General features: G+C 37.8%; 1 protein-coding gene across 2 annotated transcripts in view; it reads left to right on the plus strand.

Annotated features, from left to right (window-relative positions):
- The window catches only part of Parp8 (poly(ADP-ribose) polymerase family member 8), a 203,452-nt gene that overhangs the window by 82,179 nt on the left and 97,229 nt on the right, over positions 1–24,044 (plus strand). Inside the window, exons 3-4 of one of the 2 annotated variants that reach the window (XM_017798109.2) lie at positions 12,835–12,916; positions 20,374–20,411. In XM_017798109.2, coding sequence (XP_017653598.1) covers positions 12,852–12,916; positions 20,374–20,411 — 103 coding nt within the window. In that variant the 5' untranslated portion in view covers positions 12,835–12,851. The remainder of the gene's footprint in view (positions 1–12,834; positions 12,917–20,373; positions 20,412–24,044) is intronic. The other variant, XM_008832936.3, reaches the window with a different exon arrangement.

Raw genomic sequence — 24,044 nt, forward strand, 5'->3', positions numbered from 1 at the left:
TAAGTGTTTATTCCTAAGAAAGGTTAAAATTAGAATCTAGAAATTGAATTGTGTCTCAAATGAGGGGGAATTGACAAACACAAAACATGATAATTCTTATTTACAGAAATTGGAACATATGACTTGTAATTTTTATAATCAGTTTTCTGCTGATGTGACAAATGCAAACACTTTTCTGTACAGATTTACTGACACTGATTAAAATATTCCGACTTGAAATAGTAGATTTACAGCCTGGTGTTAGCATGAAATCTAATTAAAGCACTGTGGTGGAAATGCTCAGTATTTGGTTGAATTATTTGGCTTTTGGAACAAAGCAGCAAAAGATGCTATTTTAATGACAAGTGCAAATCACATATAATAGCTTTGAGTGAGCAGATTGTATCTGCTCTTTCTGAACTACAGAAAATGAAACCGAATAGTTCCTGCAAAACAATGACTTTCTATTTCTGATCTGTGGTCATAGACGACTGATTCAAAATGGGTGAAAAACTGGCTTCTCACATGCTGTCAGTCCATCGATGGCCAAGACCACTTTTAAAAAAGAAGGGAAAATCCAGATTGTTTGTCCTTTTTTTTTTGAGACAGTCTGACTCTGTACTCAGGCTGGCTTCCAACTTGCAGTGTAGTCCAGGATGGCCTCAAACTCAGAATCATACTGCTTCAGCCTCCCAGGTACCAGGATTAACACCACACCTGGATCACTATCAGCATTCCATGAAAAATACTCTTTTGCCAAACAAACAAACAAGCCAATGTGGGAGAAAAAAATCAAACCCTTTTATGTTTTAAAAATCTAGATGAAGTAGTCCTTTTTAAGACTCTTAAATGATTCTCTAATTGGTTGACTTTAAATATTGCTTTTTTTTTTTTTTTTTTTTGGTCTTTTTGGGACAGGGTCTCCCTGTAGCCCCAGCTGTCCTGGAACTCACTATGTAGACCAGGCTGGCCTTGAACTCACAGAGCTCCACCTGCCTCTGCCTCCCAAGTGCTGGGACTACAGGCATGTGCCACCACGCCTGGCTACATTGCTATTTTCTATAAGGTCAGTTTTTGAAAGATTAAATCAAGCTGTAGACAGCAGTATTTATGGCTAAATTTGTAGCTATATTTAAGAACAGAAATAGTGGTTGTTGAATAATTTACAAAATGGCTCATCAATTATTGATGCACAATCTCACACTTGGTGGAATTTAAAGAGCCATTTGTTAACATGTGGTAGAATCTCATGTCTCTATTCTCTTCTCTCTCATAGTACGGTGCTTCATTTTAGTGTTCAGTATGATTGCTTATTTTCTTAGCAGGTCAGAGGTCCCACATTCCCTGAGATGTGGCTGCCACACTTGTTCACGGTTCCCTTCCATCTGCATCCTTGCCAGCGTCTGGACACTTCCATATACTCCCCTTCCAAAACCTTGCTTTACTAACTTTGCTCATTTTCTTACTTTTCTGCAGTCCAAATGGTAACTGGCAAGTTTTAGTAAGGAAGATGAATGAAATACACTTTATCATGGAAATACGTGGCACCTATGGTATCATTAAATAATAGTGATATTTAATATAAGCATGGTGAAAAGTGATCAAAAGGTTTTTGACATTATGCTTCATAAGTTTTTTTTTCCCCTGAAGATTTTATTTCTGGTCCCATTTGGATGTTTATTATCTTATCTGTTGGTTTATGCAAAATCCTAAATGTTTCCTTAAAGATCTTTCCTGGGTAGGGGTGGGGCTGGGAAACCTCAGGAGGAGAATTCATCTTTTTCCTCCCTTTGTGGTTCCCTGCCTCTCTTAGGAGGAGAGACTTGTGTGATGCTGTAGATATGGGATGACAGTTCTTCCTCTTGGGCTGCCTCTAGAGGATTAAATCACGATGACCACACAAGGTCCTTCAAGATAGCAGGGCATTCATTATGTAGTTTGCTGGAAACCCCATAATCATTTCCAGCAAATCAGCTTATTAATAATGTATCTATTGATATGCAAAGTAAATGTGCTTTCCTATTTCCTGGCCTCAGAACTGTGTGATTTTTACCTAAATCTTGTCTCCAGGATGGATTCAGCATCCTGGGGATAGAAGGTGCTCCCTTGTTCAACCTCAGCTTTTCTTCACATTCTGAGAAGTTTCTTCATTGAACTATCTGAAGCTAGAGGTATATCTATTTTTAGAAATAATAGAATGACTTTCCATGGGCTTTGGAGTTTGCCCCCTTTTCCAGTGAATTCATGCTGCTAGAATTAAGAATACCAACACACAGATTTATTCTTTAAGCATGCAGTGGGTAGAAAGGGAAGTTAAGACCGTGGGCTATTTTTGCTCACCTGAAAATTCAAATAACTGCCAGAGAAATCATTATTCTAGAATCCAAGAATCATTATGGCGCTCATTCACTATCGTAGGTTGTTATGACAGACGGGCATCCTGGCCAATTATGTAAGGATTGGAAGAACTCCTCTTCCTCCTCCCCTTCCCTTCCCTCCTTTTTCTCTGACAGGGACTGACTATATAGCCCGAAAGGCTGGTCTTGAACTTGGAAATCCTTCTGCCTTAGCCTCCCCAGTATGAAGGTTCCAGGTGTTCACTACCACATCTAGCTGCAGTAATATTTTTATGTGTAGAAGCAGTACTGTAGATGGCTTCCAGTGTACATCTGTTTGACTCCTGTTAGCTACCAGAACAGAGTATGCTCTGTAATTTACTTCAAACATATCTGTAAGAACCAGAAATACTAAATTACAAGACTTAAAAGTGCTCCTTATGTATGTTAAAATTTATAATCAGTGTTGCAAATATCAAATGTATTATTTTCATGATCTGGGAAAGTTGAATTATGATGGAGAGACTTATAAACAGAACCTGTAACTACTTTGTTCTCACTTCACATTATATATTATAATGAAGTTCTGCTGTCATGATTTATTTCATGTAGATACATTGTAAGTCAAATTGTATCCCTTCACATATATGTTAAAAAATCGATTCCTATAAGTGAAAGACATCTTTATATCAAAACAGATGTAATTTAATTGGATTTAGGTTCTTTGTCTTTGATGACACATAAAATACTTTTTATTCTACCATGACTTGGGAGTCAGTGAAGATTCATGGCAAAGCAGCTGTACATGTATATCGAATGCCTTCCAGGACATAATCTGCATATATGTTGAGGCCCTGGGATGCAGTCAGATACAGAGAGAAACTAGATCTCATCAGGGGAAAAAAACATTCATCTGTTGTGTGAAGTTTCAGGGGTCTGGAGAGATGGCTCAGTGGATAAGAGCATTTCTGTTCTTCCAGTGGACCTGAGTTCAGTTCCCAGCACCCATACCAGGCAGCTCAAAACTGTCTGTGACTAACTCTTGACCTCCTCAGACACTTGCACACATGTGACATGCACATGCACACACACATACACACATTAACACAAATCTTTTTTTTAAACATTAAGCTTTCTATGTAAAGAAGGGAAAATTTCATGAGGATTTGGAATAGAGGCTTTGAAAGTAGTTGGTAAGACGGCCTACAGTAGTCTGGGTCAGTTTGGACACTGGTAGAAGCTCAAGGACTTAAGAAAGTGAATGTAAATTGATATGTGAAGGATGAGTCAAATGAAGCTGGCAGACAAAGGTTTCCACATTTTATTAGTGGACACACTCTCATTCAACTATGGAACATAATTTCTCAATTTAATCTCGGGGGTTTCCCTTAGAAGGTTCTTAATTAGTGCTAATAAAGTTTATTCCAGATAATTTAAAAAAAAGGAAAGCATGATCAGCAGTAACAATAGCCAATGAATCAAGAAATCCATCCTCCCAGAGCTGCCCCTATCTCCTACAGAGCATAAATCTGAACAGAGAGCAGCATCTGACATACTGACAGACAGCTTTAAAAGACCACACTTCTTGGGCACACAAATGCATTTGTATATGTATTTTGAACAAGAAATGGGGTTATGCCCTGCCTCAGATTAGTTTGACATCTCATTGATTTCAGCCATCTTTGTAGTAAATTTACTCCTATTTAATCACCCCCCCATTTGTGAACATTTTGGTTATTTTTACTGTTCAGAACCTTGAGGTGGGAAAGTGAGATGGCTTAGCAGGTTAAGGTGCTTGTTGCCAAGGTTGACGACCTGAGCTTGATCCTTAGAACCCACATGCTGGAGAGAACAGACTCCCAAAGATGTCCTCTGACCTCTATAAGTGTGCCATGGCACAAGTACACCTCCATACAAATGCATACACATACACAAAATAAAAACATGTAAAAACTTAAAAAGCAAACCCAAAGTATTTTAAGTGGTGCCTATTATATGGTTGACTTAATCAGTTTAGCACCTAAATTAATCTTTAAGAGGGAGACATTTATTTATGAATTCCAGAGCTTCTTTGTTTATGTTGCGTACTAAGGGTACAAATGAGAATTGGAGGTGCAGATACTTAATTATTGAGATGTGTTATATAGCACAAAAATTCATTTGTAATGCCAGGAACAGGTATCGTTTGTATTATTACTAATTTTCTATATCTTCTGCCCAAGATTCCAATGGAAAAAATACACCAGAAATTCTTTGCCAATTTTCATTTTTGCAGGTCTTTAGATTGTCTCTTTAGTGACATGTAATTTTCAGATTGGGATTGGTGGACATACACATGTAATGCCAGCACTCTTGAGGCTGAGTTAAGGGCCATCCTGGACTACAGTGTGAGACTCTCTGTCAAAACAGGAACAATACCAAAATAAATAACAGCAAGAAGCAACCAAATAGCTGTATTAAATGTTAATTAGCCCTCTAAGTCTGGAATTTGCAGCTCTGCAAATGTGGAGCACCTATGGAGCAGGGCCAGAGAAAAAGGGACCTTCCAACATTTTTTCAGGAAATCTTACATTGATTTTTATCAATGTCTGGATATCCATTTGTCTGTGGGTAGCATATCAACTCACTGTTTAGTCCAGGCTGGCCCTGAACCCATTATCCTTCTGTCTCAGCCTCTTGAGTACTGGGATAGGACTTTTATGAGCCTTTTGTGCCTCTGAGGCTACATAAGCCAAACCAGAGTTGTATCTATCACATTTCAACTTGAGTATCTACATTATTTGTCTTCTTGAAGCACCAAGCTTTCCCAGGCTTTGCCCCCTTTCTCATCAGACTAGGAACCTGTAGTTATTAGTTTTCCTGGCAGGAGTTTGAAAGCATTAGTTAGTACAGCAGATTAAATCAACCCTTCTTTCTTAATAATTGACTGTCTTTCCTAGTTAACTGAAAATCATCATCAAATGCAATAAGGATAACCTTGATTCTAAAATCAATTTATCCAATAATATCCTCATAAAAAATGAAAGGCAAGTCCTATCGAACCTGACAATAACTGCAAAAATAACAACAATCATAGGCGTTCCTGAATTTTGCTTCATTTTAATTCATAAAAGCTGTGTCCACAAAGCTTGAAATAGAGTTTAAAAAGTAAGGTTAAAGGACTTCCTCGTATAACCTTTAGAAATTGAAATATTCAAACAGCGGCACCAATATCCAAACTGATAGACACAATTAGATACCCTTTACCAGTTAATTCTATCCTATGCAAATCCTTGTTTCGTTGGATCTACTTTCTGCTTCACATGTCGGTGTTCATTTTAGACACATCCAAATTACTACTGTAGTCACAGTGGGTAGCATCTCAAGTCACTGTTTAGCCCAGGCTAAACATGGAAATTTTCCTTGATAGAACCAATCAGGTGCCTGCCTTTGTTGCTTAAACCTTAAGGCTTTTAGTTGCTTATTCACTTGTTTAACAATGAATTGCATCCACTAATTAAATATCAATCAGTTGACATCATAGTCAAATTTATGATTGTATTTTTTGCCTTAATCTTGTGAGAATCAAACACTTATCAAGAGCGTAATGCATAGTGAGAGGATAACTGATGTTAGTAACCTGTTAGAAATACTGTTGTGGAGTCTGATTATTACCACTCCCATGTTCAATTGCTGTCCTCCAGAGGCCGCACTCCAAAAACAGGCAAGGAGAGCAGTGGGAGGACTGTGGCTTTACAAATCCCGCTTTCCATCCATAGACTATGTAAGCACACTAAACCAGTGCCTTTGATGGTCTGACGTATAAGAGGACAATACAGTTTGTGGACCTGCATTTTTTCTTTCAACTGCTGTACCTGTATTTTTTTTTTTTCAATTAATCAGGCCAAAAATCCTGTGAAAGTTCTAATATCACTTGAAACTCTAAATCACAAGTATATTCTATATGTTGAATTCCTTAAGCTAAAAGCATGAAGTGAAAACTATAGATTTAAACTTAGTTTTTAAAATTTGAGTTAGAGTTAGAATGTAGATGTTTAATAAGTCTGTAAAATTAGGATAGTTTTCGTTCCACAAAACAAAATTATTTCATACTGGCTTAAACAGTAAAAGGAAAGTTATGGCTCATGCAATAAGATTTTAGAATGACAGCTGGGTATGATTTGATGAGGTATCTGCTTCTGTCTTTGACATCATTTCTAAGTTCTTTTTGTATATCAGTGTATCCTTAAATCAACTGGTTTATGAATGTTAGAGGGCCACAAGAAGAAGCAGCTTTCTTCCTTCTCACCCAGAAAGAATTAGTGACTGTTTTCATAAATATTTTCTAAAAGTCCATGCTGTACTGAGAACAGACCATCCTCAACCAACCACAGTTTTTTTCCTTTAAAATTATTTTTTAATTAGTGTGTGTGTGTGTGTGTGTGTGTGTGTGTGTGAGAGAGAGAGAGAGAGAGAGAGAGAGAGAGAGAGAGAGAGAGAGAGAGAGGTGTGTATTGTGTGGAGACCAGAGGTTGGTTCTATCCTTCCATGTTTTTCTGTGTTCCATATATTGGGCTCAAGTTTTCAAGCTTGGCCAGCAACTGGATTTGCCTGCAGAGCCATCTTGCTGTACCTCCTTTTTATTGTTTTGAGGCAGAGTCTTATGTAGCCCAAACTAGCCTTGAACTCATGATGTAGAGGAGAATGACACTGAGCTTCTGAGCCTTCTGTCCCCACCTCTGGAATGTGCCATCATATCCAGGTATATTATATATAGAGGATCAATCTCTGGCTTCATGCATGCTAGGCAATCACTCCAGTAAATGAGCTGCATCTTCAGCCCTGGGATACGCTATTCTGATTGGCATGTTCATTCAGCTCTCCTCTTCCACCTCAGAAGGGGACATTTCTCCTGCAGCCTTTGAAAGGGAAGCAGGGAGGGGAAGAAGTGGAATGATTCTGAGGTCTTACGATATTTATTGTTGTTGCACCTTTCTTTGAGGACAAAGCCTAGTTGAGAAATCGTTTTCATTCATGATATGTCATTATAGAAGCAGCTTTCTTCTACCTACCCTCTTCCTTGTAATCCTCTTGACAATACTAGGAAATAGATATTATCTCATTTACCAAGTAAGCAGGTTAGCCTAGCCAGCAAATGCAGAGCACAGTCCCAGCTTGCCATATGCTAAAGCCCATGCTTTGTCTTTAGTTATCATATGAAATGTGCTTTTCAAGTTTTAAATAATTGTCATTATTTATAATATCATTTTGTAAGTTTATTTAGAGTTGGAAGACCAAAGGATTTGTACATTGTAAATAAACATTCATTTCACAAATATTTATAGGGTTAAATATATGGCACTCCTTCATTTAAATAGACTATTGCTTTTGCATGTAACTGAGGCACTGTAGAAGAAAAACATTAGCTCATTTAAAAAAATCAGGTGTGCATTAGTGTTACTAATCAGTGGAGGACAACAGAGCCTCCTGCTCTCATGGGCTTAGCGGAGAAGTGGTGACTATAAGTCAGGCAAATGGGTGTAAAATTTTAAACTGTAACTGGTCTGTCTGAGGTCTGGCAAGTCTGGGAATGGTCATCAGAAAACTTGCTAGGATGTGATATTTGAGCTTAGATCTGAGGAGCAAAAGTTAACCAGGCAAATCTCAGAATTCCAGACATGGAAGTGGCATGCTTCAGAGCTGGGTCTTCCTTTAAAAACAGCAAAAACAAAAATAAAGTAAAAACCAAGAAGCCCTTGAGGCAGTGAGATATCTCAGTAGGTACAGCTCTTGCCTCACAAGTCTAACAACCCAAGCTTGATCCCCAGAACCTACATAAAGGTGGAAGGAGAAAACTGACTCCACAAGGTATCCTATAACTTTCACCCACATGCCATGGCTTGTGTTACCTCCCACATATCATAACACACGATAATAATAAATTAACTTTAAAAAACTTTTGGAGAGTTTTGTTGTGGGAGTATATGGAGACTGTTGGACAGCGACATGAAATAAGGGTGTGCCAGTAAAGAGGCTCATTCAGGGTCTTCTGTTGCTGTTGAGAATTGTTTTGATGGTACATAAGAAATTATCTTGGCAGGAGCTCATTTTGTGAACCTTAATTCTCTGGAAAAGTTGCTCAGATGGTGTCATGTGACCTATCTCATTTGTCTCTCTGAGTGTTGGTAGTGTTTTCCTAAACATTTTCCTCTCTCAAAAAAAGCCATCATACTTCAGCGTAAAATTATTCAGCCTTTAAATCTTGGCATGTTACGTATGTAACAGCTTTTAAACTTTTATAATCACTTGTAACTTGAACTCAGTTGTAAAACAGTGAAGGCCTCTAAATGTGAGTGAATATTGTATCAAATGAATATTATATTAGTTGTGGTTGCATACTATACAGAAAAATTCTAGTGTTAACCTTTTAGGAAAAAATATATGGAGATAATTACATAACCAGTTTATTGGAAGCAGAAGTGTTGAGTAACATCGTATTCTACCTAGTATTTTCATCTTGCATAAAAATAATTCTGCTCTCTCTTTTGAGCAGTGTGGGTTGATCCTAGGACCTTGATTGTTCAGGGCAAGCACTGCACCACTGAGCTATACCTCCAGCCCTCAATTTGAATATTAATGACATTGCATTTGTATCTGTTTATTTTTCATTGTAGCTAAAGAACAAGTGAAGTCAAACTTGATTTAAATACATTGTAGAGTCTTACATGTGAATAAGTAAAAGAGATGGACTCACTTTAAAATTTTTATTTATTTTTATTTTATGTGTATGAGTGTTTTGCTTGGCACATTTGTCAGTGTATCACATGCATCCAGTGCCTGTGGCGGTCAGAAGAGATTATCAGATCCCCTGAACTGGAGTTTTAGAAGGTTGTTAACACCATGTTGATGCTGGGAACCAAATCTTGGTCTTCTGCAATAGCAGCCATTGCTCAAAACTACTTGGCCATTTCTCCATCCCCATAATAGACTCATTTTTTTAAAAAAAGTATGCATCAGGGTAACTAATCAGAGTAAGACTTACTTTTTTCAAGTTCAACTGTGCTAAGAAGATGGCTTATTTAAATGTCTAAGTGTTTGGCTATGGTGCAGTACCGAAGCTTAGAAACTGAGGACTGGTCTCTTGCTTTAAAAACCAATGCAAAAATATTACTTTTGATCCTAGTACTTCACTTGTTGAATATAGAATAGCTTTAAAATTATCAAAGTATGTTTTGGAAATGGGAACAAGTATGATTTATAGACTTATTTAGTCTTTGTTCAGTGCTTCTAATCTTTTGCTTTCATAAAGAGTGATGATTTACCTATTTGGTGGAAGGATGTGCTTTTCTGCAGTGAGACTTTTATCCCTGTCTTCATGTTGAATGATTCTGAAAAAAGGTAGGGCAGATAGTCATGCACAGTCCCCACCAATGGGCTTGAACTAAAGTGTGATTCTTCATTGCTTGGAATATGGCATATTGCAATAAATTCCTAATCAAACATTTTCCATCTAACACTAGTGGTTTCCCACAACTCCCCTCTTCTGCTTAGGAAAACTGACATTCCTTCCATTACATTTTTGAGACAGGAGTAAGTCATGTAAAGACTTCTATGGGCAGTGTATACGTGACAAGTGATTTGCTAATGTTGTGTGCTTAACATCTCTATTATTTTGTATAGAAGATAATGTGTGCTTCCATTAAAAAAAAAAAGAATCTCAGAAATCTTCCCCTATGTATCATACCATGGGGAGAGCTCTAATACATCTGTCATCCTCACTGTGTGGATTTGGAAGTGAAAGCCTCAGCGCATGCAGATAGTCTTGGCATCCAGAGCACCATCTGCTTTTTCACAAGAGGCTTATGAAGGCATGTGATGGAGCATCCTGAAACTCAGTGTGCATGGTGGTGATGTACATACACAGTGATCTGTTGCATGCCAACATTTGCTCACTTTTTTAATCAAAATTTAAATGCTTTCTTTGGTAGCAAACATTAAGTTATTATTTTCAAGAATTTTGGAAAAATATGATTTGGTGCATTTTGGTTTCAGAAATATTTGACTAATTTGGTGCCATATTTGGGCCCCCAGGAATTTTAGCATAAAAACAATTTGTCTGCCCCTTCAGTCTACCTCTATGTCACATGGTGTCTGGGGGAAGGAACCTACTCTTCTGTCTTGGTGATTGAAGAAGTTTCAGAGGAACTTGTCCCTGAGACTTTGTCTTGAAGGAAGATAGGTGTGCTACAGGGGAATGATTCTGTAGGAGTAAAGTAACATTTATTGAATACTTTGTGTCAGGTTTTCTTCCTTACTGGTATTGTTTTGTATATTCATCATAGCAACCGTAAGAGATAAGAATTCCAGATGAAGAAATTGAAGCAGAAGAGTGGTTGTGTTAATCAGAGTTCTCTAAAGGAATAGAAGTGAGAGAATGAATATATATGTATAATGAATATATATGATGAATATGTCTAATTAATATATATGATAAATATATGTCTAATGAATGAATATATGTCTAATGAATATATATATATATGTAATCTATTTAAATCCATTTAGTTTGTAATAGTGAAAACAACTGAATCACACTTCAGAGGCCGAGAACCCGGTTAGTTGCTCAGTCCTTGAGGCTGGGTGCCTTAGCAGTCAGAGTAGTCCCACAGTGGCTGTTCCACACAGAAGTGGAGAACGTAGTAGTTGCTCAGTCCGTGGGGATGGGTGCTTCAGCAGTCCCAATCTGGTGCTTAACCTGTAGGTTCCTGGAGAGTCACTGAATCCTTAGCTAGTGATGGAAACCTGGAAATGCTAGTTCTGATACAAGCAACAGTCACCAGCAGCAGCAGCAGCAGCAGCAGCAGCAGTAGAATAAGCTCCCCTAGAAAGGCCAAGTGAGGAAAAGGTGAACAGTCTTCCTTCAGCTATGCCCCTTTTTATATGGGTCACTACTGGAAGGTGTGGCCCGCATTTGGAGGTGAGGCCTCTTACTTAGATGCTTCAAATTTGTGCCAAGTTGACATTCAAACTAACCGCTAGATTAATGGTGGTCATACAGTTCATAATGGCAGAGTCTGAATTCAAGTTTTAATAGCCTGCTCAGAGAGAGGAGAGAGAGAATATGAATATATGACATCTTAGGAATGATACAAATTGGAACGGCTGCAAATTAAAGTCTATGTGAGGCAGATAAGAAAGATGGATAATTATGGGGACACGGGAAAGAAAAGGAACCCTTCATTCTGGAATCTGGTTAAAGCCTTTCCCCAGCTGAGAATGTAGAATTCCAGCACTATTAACATTTGCTGTGAAAATGGCCTATGTAAAGACAAGATTACTCACACACAAACATATTTTCAAACAAGTGAAACAAAAGCAATGTGCTTAAGGCCTGAGCACATATAATGGTGAATGTGGGCTTACTTCTTTACCACATGTTTTCTGGAACATGATCTCACTTGTTATCTCATCAGTTGTGCTTCTCTCTGGTGCATTTCAGGAACTACCTTAATTTCACCTTTAAATCCCATAACAATTCTTTAAAGATAACTCACCAAAATCATGTATGTGGTTATTATAGACAATAACGTGAGACTCTCAGAAGCCCACACTCCCACTTTGGGTGTATTTTATTCTTTCCCTGAACTCTTTACATTAACCCCATAGTAAACCTATGTTAAAATCTTTTTAATAAACTTCAACTCTACTTAAGGGCCTGTCCTGAATTTCTAAGGATCTGACTTTCACTGGGAGAGAAAATAAATCAGTGGCATCTCTGCAACCAACCCTGCATGCTATAATACTGACCTGCCAGGAAAGATGGGACCACTGGTACAATAATGGCATGACAGTTATGGGGGTAACCAACTACATCTGGATGTACATGAAAGAATTCAGACTCAGTACCGTGAATCTGGTCAAAAGCCCATGGCTTAGGATTTTCCAGGTTCCCCTAAGGAAGAATCTCTTACTGTTACTTTTCTAAACATGTTGTTGTCACACTGTCTCCTAAATATTGGTGCTTATGCCCATAGACTAGGGCTGCCCTCAGTCTTTGACAGAGAAGGTTTTTTCTGCAGTGGTCAGCAGTTAATGCAAAGACTCAAATGGTCACAGTGCTAAGAATGAGTGTCTAATGAGTGCTCAGCCTGCAGAGGACATCGATAACCCCCACGACTCAGAGAACATCACAGAAGTGTGTGTATGAGTGGGGGGGTTCAAAGAGCCAGAGGATGTGGAAAACCGCTGTGAAGTGCTGTCTTTGGGACATGACAGTGTCATTGACCTCATGACCTCACTACAACTGTGATTACCTGACCAAGATCAAGTCAACAGGATTAGTCAACATTCCAACAGGCAGCACTAACTGAACTCAGTGGGCTATTAACATCAAAGAAAGGAAAGAATAAGAAGAGGAGATGGGGGAGAGGATATATTGAGGGTACCTGGAGGGAGTGGAAATGTGTATGATTAACATTCATGTTTACATGTATGAAGATTTCAAAGAATAATTAAAAGATATTTTATTTTTTTAAAAAAGGATCCAGCATTATCTGAATGGAGGTCTCTGAAAAGAATTCAGCCTTCTGTGTTTCCAGCCCATGCCCCACTACTACTGACAAGTAGGTATCTGTAGGAAGGACTTTAGCCTGGAGAGGTGGCTGTGACCCAGATCATGAAGAGCCTTAGGAAGCATACTAAGAACTTAGAATCGTATTCTACAGAGTTCATCTGTGTTTCCTGGAAGCATTTTGTTTTTCATCAGCCTCACCTGGAGTGCTTTGTGGAAACACTCATTGTCAAGTCCAACTTGAGACTTGTCAGAATATCCCTGCCTCTGATTGTGTGCAGGAAAGTTGTGCTTTAATAAGGTAAAGATCTGTAGATCCTAACATTAGGCATTGCTATTGTCTGTCTTGAATTCTTTGATATTTAATTTGTGGAATTACAAATTAATGTAGATAATGTTCCAAACTACATTTTATGTATTGCATTTAATTTGCTTGTGAAGTTTCTTGGAAATAGGAAAGAACAGAAATGTTAAGTCTTCTGATGTTGTTAGGAGACTGTCATAGGTATAGTGATTATTCATGGTAAAAAGAAAAAAAAAAACAGAAAATAGAAAAACAGAGCATTAAACACTGCCTGGGAAGCACTAAAATCTGAAAACCAGACTTGAAAAGTGTAAACAAAGAAAGTCAAGAGATTAAGAAGATAGTGTTCAGAAGAAGACTGGATCCAGGGAGAGGCCTCATTAAGGACCAGGGATATGGAGGGTTTCAGTATTGTGCAGAGGGCCCAGAAAGAGAAGGAACAAGAACCTTAAAAGGCCACTGGGGTCCCAGAGAATCAGGAGTCTGGTGGAGGAGGAAGATGCAGGTTGTAATGTGAATGTGTGAGTGGGTAGTGTGTGAGGACAGGTTAGATCACACTTTATCAGTGTTAACATTACAGTGAAGAAGAAAAGTAGAGCGACACTGAGCAGTGCCTGCAATGTAAATGGAGGGTTTGAGTATCACCGGCACTTTTTCTCAATTACACAATGCAGCTATGACTGAAATGACACAGACAAACACAAAGAATAATTTCATCCAAAACCCTAGAGAGAACAACTGAAAATCTGTCATTTTCAAGCAGTATTTCCAAAGGGTTATAATTATAGTAGATATGTATTTATTAATTTTAATGGAAATATGTTCTATCTGATAAAATATTTTCCCTGTACTGTGTCAGAAATAACCTGTTTTTTAAAAAATATTATTGTCTTGGGCAGGATAGCGTAGTTGTTACGAGTGCTTGGTGCTTTTCCAGAGGACCCTCGTTCAGTTCTCAGCACCCACACCATGCAGCTTACAACCACCTGTAACTGCAACTCCAAGGGATCTGACACCCTGATGCCCTCTGTAGGCCTCTGTGAGCACCTGCATGCATGTGCGCACATACACAGATAGACACATAACTAAAAATTAAATAAATCTTAAATTTATTGTTAAAAAAAAACAAAAAACAGGATCTCATGTAGCCCAGGCTGGCCTTAAACTCACTATGTTTCTAAGTGTGACTTGAACTTCTGATCCTCTGGTCTGTACCTCCAAAGTGCTATGATTAGAAGTTTAAAAATATTCTTGGGCTAGGGATGTAGCTCAGTTTATAGCAAGCTTGCACAGCATGCCAAAGCCCTGGGTTTGAATCCTAGTACTACATATAACTGTGTATGGTGGCACATGTATGTAATCTCAGCACATGGAAGATGGATACTAGAGATCAGACATTCAGGATCATGGATCTACATGGAGCTTAAGGCCTGTGCTACTTGAGATCCTTTCTTGAAAAAAAAAATCTTATAATCCATGACTTCTTCAATTGCCTAGTACTATAATTATGTGTATACAGTACAATACTTTGAGGGTTTGGTACTTTCAAAAAATAAAACTTATTTGTTTATTTTAAATAATGCTTCTATTAATACCTTTGTAGATAATTTTTCCCACTTTGATAATTATGTAGATATTATAAATTGTAGCATAATGGAACTAACTCCCAAATGGAGTGTGGGTTTATGGGATCTGTACAATAAATTGATGGATTAGGCTTGGATAAAAGGACAGGCACTTCCTTCCTCCTGGATGCAGAAGAGAAGATACTGTGACTCTGTAAGTGGGTGGCTGGTGGGAGAAAGAGGTGAAGAAGTGCCTAAGGGAGGAGCTGAATGAATGGCAGTCTTCATAATGTGAAATAAAACAAGTTGATGATAGTCAGAAGATAGGTTTTAAAAATTGTGGAAGGTTAGAAAAGAAAAAGCAAGAGAAATCTCTGAGGGATGGGCAAAGTCTTTAACAGCTGATGTTGAGCAGCCCATGTCCATATGGTACCCTGTCCCCTTAGTGTTACCATCCTTGGCAGTAACATTCAGCAACCAGGTCTAGGAAGTATAAGAGGACAGTGCTAAACATGTAATCTACCATTTGGAGCCTGTAGACTCAGGGCCATGGTCTCCAGTGCAAGGTGGGAGCTGAACAGTGAAGGGATGGAAGGCGCTATGGAGAGAGCACTCAGGGACCCCTGAGGCATGGAGCCTGAAGTGGTTTGAGGGAGTCTGAGACTGGGAAGGGGAGTACCAGCTAGGGAGTGCTGAAATGTGTGGACAGAAAGTAGAGCACAGAGGTTTGACCTTTTACATGACAAGCAGTTCTCCCAAGTCAGGTCCAAGGTCTAGAGATAAAGATAAGGTAAAAGAGGCTCTGGAAGCCTCTGCAGCAAAACATTGTCCCTGTGAATGTGGGTGATGGGAAGAAGTGAAGTGCTCCTTAATCCCGAAGTGACATAAAGATTGTAGCTAGTAATTGGTGAGGTATGAAGGAGCTCTAGCTGATTGAGCCAAATAATTAGAAAATGTTTTTTGGGAAATGAAACATGACGGTGCATGTTGTGGGCTTGAATGGGATCAGAATAGCAAATTAAGCTCCTAGCAGTCCCTAAATCACCAGAGGTAGGCCTGGGGAGGGGTCCAGGCAGGGTTCTTTTCACCCTGAAGCACTGAAGGGGCAGACCCTATTTTGTTAAGCTCCAGCTGTGTGGCAGCGAGGAATGCTAATGTGGTTCATCTCTCCTCAAGTTTCAACTGCTGACTTGCAAGTGAACAAGGAACCCTGACACCTTCACTTAGCTCAGCTGCTTGCCATCAGTAACTCTGCGTTAGAGTCTATGTTTTGCTTTTCCTTATATAATTTTTAAAGTCTGATCTCACAGAGAATACTAAGAAATGTAAGGATGAGAAAATTGTTTTAGATTTTAGTGGGTAAATCAAAAAAGTTATACAGGAGTATAGTACAATACTGGCTTATACTTGCTCTGTCAAATTCCTGAATGTAATTGAAAGAATGAGCCCAGGGCCTAGGAATTTGCTTTATAGGTGGTAGAAAGTTACAGTATTTTGGAGCCCATTTGTGAAATATAGTTACTGAATTCAGCACCTGTGAAACATCTTCTGAGTCTAAAGTTCATAAGTTCATCTTCAGTCTGAGTTCTTCTATTTTGTTAAGATGCTGTCTCCCATCAGTGTCCTACTAATCTTACTTAAAATTTCTATTTATAATCCCAGCACTTGGGAGGCAGAGGCAGAGAGATCAAGTCCAGTCTGGTCTAATTGCAAGTTCCGGGCCAGCCAGGGCTATAGGGAGACCCTATATATAGGGAGATATATATAGTGTCTATATTATATATATTTGTATATATATTTGTATATTTGCATATTATATATGTGCGTGTGTGTGTTTGTTTACCCTTTGAGTTAGGGTTTCTCTGTGTTGCCCAGGCTGTCCTTAAACTTGTCCATGGCACTCTTCTCCCTTCAATTGTTAAGCAGTTTTCTTAGCTCTGAGGCCTTGGGAATTAGGACCAAACTCTGTCTCTTCTTGACTCCTAAACAGTTCAGAAGGAAAAGGGTGGTAGGGAGCAAATGCTGAGTTTGAATTCAGGAATGAGTGGTCCTTGGAGTGGTCTCAGTGTCAGGACTGACATGAGAAACAAAGATTCGGTAGAGGCTGGGTTTCTCTGGGCCTGCCGCCTGGGTCTGACTATCGAGAGATGTCTTTCCTTAGGCCAAGTGCTTTCAGAGGAATGAGAGGTGAAAGTAACCATTTTCATCAAAATTACACCAGTAATTAAAGTGATTTATGGATTCCAGTTTAAGGTTATGAACTTAAGAACCCTACACCATGTTCTGCATATTGTATATACCGAACACCTATCACCTGGCCTGAGATTCTCTGACAAAGCATTGTAATATTATCAGGATTTATCCATCATCCAGGTTTATGAAGGCATGTTTTCTTCTGTATAGGAATTCAGCGCTTGCTTCAGGGTTTACTTTTCTTTCTTTTCCTGTCATCCTCTTTTACTTTCACTTCTCTGAAATATTTACCTGTGTTGTAGCGTTTATTATGTACAACACATTCTAACCCTGCACTGAAAGCTACTTAAGCTTTGCTCTCTGACCCCTCTTTTTTGGCTCTACCCATTAGAGCCTTGAGCTTAATCATCCAAGTCTGTTTGTACTAGACTGTTTCCCTTAGTGCTGTACAAGCCACAAAGTGAAACTGATTAGGATTTTACAGGTCTGGTGATTTCCCTTCCAGTATTCAACAACAACAACAAAAAAGCTGTAGAACTGATGAATCATTTTGCAGGGCTTTTGTATTTGAAAAATTAGTAACTTATGAATTCCATGAACATGGGAATGTCTCCTCCTATCATGAGGACATTATGACCTTAGACAAAACCATCAATGTTGTTTTGGCTTTTGATAAATGTAACATTTTTTTTAAAACTCAAACTGAGTTCTCCAGAGAACATTCATATAAAATTTCACATTTCACTTCCGTAAATTTTATGCTTGGGGCCCAGAATGGTGATGCACACTTATAACCCCAGCTGTCTGGAAATGGAGGCAGGTATATGGATTAAGGTCAAGGTCAGTCTGGGGTACATGGTGAACTTGAGATCTCAAAGCAAAATAATTTTTTTAACTGGGACTGGCTAAATTACTGGTCTACTGCTGCTCTGTATCTACTATTGTCCTGGCAACCTTACACTAAGCCATCACAGCACACTCCAGAGGCAGAGATATGAATTCTCCGGTTGTTTTGAGAAGCGATTGAAGCTGAGTAACTTTCCCTGTGCCACCCAGCTAGAAAGTCTCAAGCCTACCCTCTGACTCATATTAGGTGACAGCAGGCTCCCTGAGCACAGGAAGACAAAGGGGTGAAAGGAGGGTTCATTTGGCATTTAAATGTTGAATTGGAAAGAGGAAGCCAACCTGCTGTTGATTGAGAGCATAACTGGTTCGGCTTAGAACTGGGCTCAGCCTTTGGCCAGGTGTCTGACTTCTGTCAAGTAGTTCTGCCAGATTAGAAGTGGTGGTGTGACCATCAAGGATTTCAGTGCTACATAGTGTAGTTCACTGTATTACAAGTGCAACATGAGGGAATAAACGCACATTGGCTCATAGTGTATATTTCTCCTACCTGTTGGAGGTAGCAGTGACATGATGTAGTTCCCTTTCGGTTGCTGTGATAAAACACTATGTGACCAAGGCAATTTGTAAAAAGAATAGTTTATTTGAGCTTATGATTCCAGTGGTAAATAAGAGTCTATAATGGCCTGGGGGGAGGAGAGGAGGATGTGGCAGCAGAAGTCAAGTGATCACATCTTCAAGCAGGCAGAGGAAGCAGAGAGCAACTGAAAATCTGACAAGACTTAAGAACTCTCAAATGCCACCGCCAGGGATGTGCTTCCTCCAGCAAGGCTACACCGCCTCAAACCTACCCAAACAGCACCACGATTGAAGACAGAATTTCCAAATACTGGGAGCCTATTTTACTCAAGGTTTGATTCCCAAAGCTGGGGTCTTGGCTGGAATCCATCATCTGCCATTTGCTCTTACCGTCTCATTCTCTGTGCACTCTTTCCCATTGAGACTTGTGCTTGTTTTAATAATTATGATAGATTCTTGATTTTGTTTCTCTTTCCTTGTCTCTCTCCTAAACATTGCCTCCTAGAGTAGGCAATATATAATTCAAAATAATAATCCTGCCTTAAAATGTTACCATGATTCTTATTCTATGGTTGCATATATATGTGGCATTGCTGAGATGACAAAATTGGAGAATTAATAGAAAATGGATTAGTGGATGCCTGGGGCCGGGAACTTAAAGATGAAAGGGTGATACGTGTGCCTCTGAACACAAGCATGAGTGAAGAGTTCTGAGCCTTGATTTTTGAGAGTGCGTATGTGACTCGTACATGACAGAATGATGTGGAAGAACACAACTTTAATGTTTATTTCCTGGGTCTTGGTTTTGTGTGTGCAGACAGTATGTACATCTTGGGGAAAACCAGGTAAAAGACACATGAGTCTATACAGTCCTTGAAACTTTATGTGAATATTATTTACAACTTAAAGTGTAAAAGAAAACTGTTGTGCTTTAAAATGTTCAAGTTCTTTCGTCAATACTGTATTCAGTGTTTCATGTTGTTTCCTTCTGAGTTAATCATCCTTGTTATTGTGTTTGATATTTCTACTTAGATATTGTTTGACAGTAATGCATGTTTGGCTTTTTGACTTCATAATTGAACAGCAAAATATGGTTTTTGAAATACACTATGTCTTTTCTGCATCTGATCACTACTCCACTAAACCATTCAGATAACTAATATTGTGTGTCCTTTGTGTCCTGTCTAAAATAGCTAACTGTGCGGCACATATAAATGGACACTGAACTCTAATCTCAAGAGATGTGTAATCTAGTTGACAGGCGTAGAAAAATGAACAAATAAGCTTGCTAAAGTCTTATCATTAGAAATAAGTTCATTGAAGCAGTGGAGTTCTTGAGAAAGGGGTAGTGAAAGTCTTAAGATACTTTTTAAAGAATTGTTATTAATTCAGTTCTTGGAAGTGAGGTATTTTGTTATTTATAATGGTTATGAAAGAATAGTTGTATATTTAGCATATTGCTCATTCTTAATAAAATTATATTTTTCAAAAATATGTTGTGTGGAAGCAATATTAAAACTAGATTTTGAGATTGGGAGCACAACTCAATGGTAGAATGTATAGTGTGTGCAAGGCTCTGAGTTCTATCCTCAGCCACACACACACACACACACATACCCAACACACATGCACACACACACACAGAGTTTTGATTGTTGAATGCTCTACCAGGTACATAGAAGTCTTCCTGATATGGAAAGAGGACTTGAGAAAATCTGAACATAGAAACAAATGATCATTATGAAGAACCTTTAAATATTGCTGAAATGAAAAGACCAGTTTATACTAAGAAAAAAGTGTCAATTAGGAGAAAGATTACTTCAGGAAGGTTCTCTTAAGGCTTACCCAAGGTGGTTAAAAATCTGTATGTTTTCTGTGTCATATTTCAGAAGCTTTCTAATCCATGTATATGATGTGTTTATACTTGTATTTGTACGAATGGATGGGTAACATGATGTTTTTTTTTTTTCTTGTGTAAAAACATGACTTTCTGTAACTTAAGCCTTTTTCTTTTTTCCTCTACAGTGTATCCTACTCAGTACATGTATCAGAAGATTACCCAGGTATGCTTTTCTTATTTTGAGTTCTTATTAAAAGCCTTTGAATAGTTTTTTTTTTCTTCTGGAGATTTAAAATATGTGTATAGATATGGAACCATGAAGTATTGGCAGAGGAAATATTAAAGATAGGGAAGAATTCCATTGATTGCTTGTGAAATTCTCTAACATACACTACAGAATCAAAAGTAATTTCATGGTGAAGTCATTCACGTGGATGCATATGATAAACTGCATCTTGTAAATAGATTAAGTGCTTAATGCAAACTGCCACACACAATGAAGTGTCAAAGAAATGTTTTACAGTATCCTAACACCAAAACTTAAGCATACATTAGGCACGTACATTTACATATACATGTGCACATACAAAGAGAAATTACTAGAATAAATTCCCTGTAGGTATTTTTCCTGTTACTTTCATTTAATTGTAGTGATGCAGTGTAGTAAGGCAAGTGAACCCAATGTTTAGCGCCCTCTTGTGGCCAAGGGGTATTACTTAGGTTTTTCTTCACTTTGTGGGAACTCCACTTAGAAGTAGAACTTGGTTCCATGTAAAAATTTAAATTTTATTTTTATCCTAACTTTTAGGCAGTTCTGAGGATTTAACGAAGAGCCCTGTGCATGCTAGTCAAGTGATTTTTTTCAGTGAGCTACATTACATGCCTCACCCTTTAAAAATTGTAATGTTACAATGAAACAGTGATTATCATTTGTGCTGTCAATAGAACAGTGATTATCATTTTACTGAATTCCTATCTTGGAACAGGTTAGTAATAAATTTCCAATATTAATTTATTTCTACAAATAGAATTTAAACATATATTTGATCTACTTGGTCAGAGTAGATGTAGTTTTGCTCTAGTGGAACACGAGTATGGGAAAAGGAGACTTGTACATTCTGGATTAAACACTGAGGCAGAATTTTGAGCATCAAAAGACATCATACAGAGTACTGTTTACCGAGTGCCTCTGTGTGTATAGTTGCCTTTAATTCCAAAGGCCATTCTGGGTGATAGGTAGAACAGTGGCAGTTGGGACATTCATACTTGAAGAAATGTGCTGAGAGAGGCCAAATGATTCTTCTCAGGGACAAAGACTACAGTAGGAAAACAGTATGCATTTCAACTCTGATTTCTATTGCTTCTTGGGAAGTAAAGTTGGTGCTTTTGTGGCTCTTCAAGGTGAATGCTAATATTATATGTTCTCTGTTATTAAATTTCAATCCAAATCTATCTGAGAGTTGTTAGTTAATATGTGTAGCTTTTCAGGTTGACAGTATTATATAAAATTATGTGTTTGCTTTTACTTTCTAACAGCTGGCCCTCCCCAACTAGAACTTCTGGCATTGTTTTTAATAATAGATGCGAAAGTTGGCAGCTTTTTCTCTCAAAATTAGCATGTTTCCAGTTCTCAGACAAAAGCATCATTCCTTTTCTTATTTACTACTTTAAAAAACATTAATGGCTATTAAATATTGAGTTCTTACTTGGCATCCGTTGAGGTATCATTTTCTTCTTTAAACAGTAAGTTATCAAGTTATGTTAGTGGGCATCTTAATGTTAATCTATTAGTATGGTGTACACTTTGTTTCATACTTTGGTGTTACAAACTTACTAATGGAACTGAATGGCTCTTTGAGCATTTATAGAGCTAACAAGGAAATCTGTCTTTTTAGGTATGGTTCTCAGACAGTTGTATTTTTCTGCCGTTATTATTGATCTGTTTGTTCACAGTAGTTTTTAAACTATGTGTTCTTTTTGAAAGATCTCTAAATCATTGAAATGTTCATTTTTAAAAGAAAAAAAGTGTTTAATACTGTTTGGTCTGTCATTGTTTAAGAAAAGTCTTATGTGTCTCTCGCTACTTCTCATTTCTATATGGTTTAGGCTTGTTCTTTCTTATCTTTTCCATTCCCTCCCACCATTTGTTTTACAAGAAGTTTACCCGTTTGTTTTTCTGAGTCTGTTACTTCACTTAGTATAACAGTTTCTAGATCCATCCATTTACCTGCAGATTTCATTATTTGATCTTTCTTTACTGCTGAATAGAACACCATTGTGTAAATATACCACATTTTTGTTAACCACTCATCAGTTGAGGGACACTTAGGTTCCTTCCATCTCTTAGCTATTGTGAAAAGAGCAGCAATAAACATGGTACAAGTGTCTCTACAATAGGATGAGTCCTTAGGGTATATACCAAGGAGTGGTATAACTGGGTCATGTGATAGGTTCATTTTTAGTTTTTTAAGAGTTCTCCACACTGTTTTCCATAGAGGTTGCACGAGTTTTCAGTTTTGTTCTACTAGTTACCTAGCACCCTTGTTTGACACTTATTTCCTGGTTTGTTTCTATAGAAATGAAGATTTAAAGTCTTTCATTGAATGGAGTAGACATGATGGCATAGGGATAAGGCCACACTTCCAAATGAAGTGACTAGGTAGAGCAGCCTCTGGCTTTCATATTCTTCTTAATGGATTTCATGGAGAAGATTTTAATTTTTTGGAAATGGGTTTGAGAATTGTATATACATTGTAAATCACAAGTTGGCTCTGCTATAACCAAACTGCCCATTTTTAATGCTCAAGTTTTCTTACTTTTAGTAAGGAGACTGATCTGCTGTAGTGACTGAATTCTCTCATCTCTTCTACATTTCTATGTAGAATCTAGAGGAATGGGGTGGTAGTTTCTAGAGACTTTGCTCCTGTGGATCCAGAAGGTCTTGACTTATATACCTAACATACTTGTACATTGTGATTAACTTTGTGAATTAACTACTTAAGTGAGAATTAGAATTCCAATAGTCTATCAAATTAAAATACTTAAAATGTAATTGTTTTTATAGTTAATAAGAATTTATGAATTAAAAGATTCTGTAGCTTTTGAATGATTGTATTTTCTATATTTTAAAACATAATTCAGTGACAAAACACTGACTTTTGAATTCAGAAAAATTCAAACTTAACTACTTACTGATTGCATAGCCAATTAACTACTTTGGTAATTTGAGAGAATTACTTAATTCCTTTAAGCCTTGATTTCCTTATCTTATAAAAAAAGGATGATAGTTGGTCAGTTTGAGAAATGATGATTAAATAGAAAATTCAGGGAAATATCCAGATTATACTAGGAAGCCAATATAATTATTCTTTTTCAGTACAGTTATCATTTCTCTTAAGTTACATAACAATGAAAAATAGACTGACTTGACTTAAATGACCCTGTGTGGAAAGTGAATAAAATCGGTATTAAGACAGATTTTTCTGTAGGTCTCTGTCCAGTTGTCTGCAAAAGTTATGGTAATGGTTACAGTGTTCTGGTAGGGAAGAGAAACAAAAATACATTGGTAACAGCTTTAAGAAAGACCAGCAGGCCCTCTGCAAAACATGCACTTAAAGAACCTGTCTGCAGAGGTTTAAAGAAGAAAAACAAGATAGAAAAACAAAGCAAAAACCAAAATGACAGACACAAAGAAAACAAAAAACCCAAAGCAAAGGCAGTGCTAGAGTCAAGGGGGAAAATTCCAGTGATGAGGACTTTGAGAACGAAAGCATCCTCATCCTGTCTCACTGATTGTCACCTTAAACACATTCTTTAATGCTATTCACACCTTTTTTTCCATCTATAAACAAAGATG

This window comes from Nannospalax galili, unplaced genomic scaffold (genome assembly GCF_000622305.1).
Source record: "Nannospalax galili isolate Female #2095 unplaced genomic scaffold, S.galili_v1.0 scaffold235, whole genome shotgun sequence".
In the NCBI taxonomy this organism is placed as follows: domain Eukaryota; kingdom Metazoa; phylum Chordata; class Mammalia; order Rodentia; family Spalacidae; genus Nannospalax; species Nannospalax galili.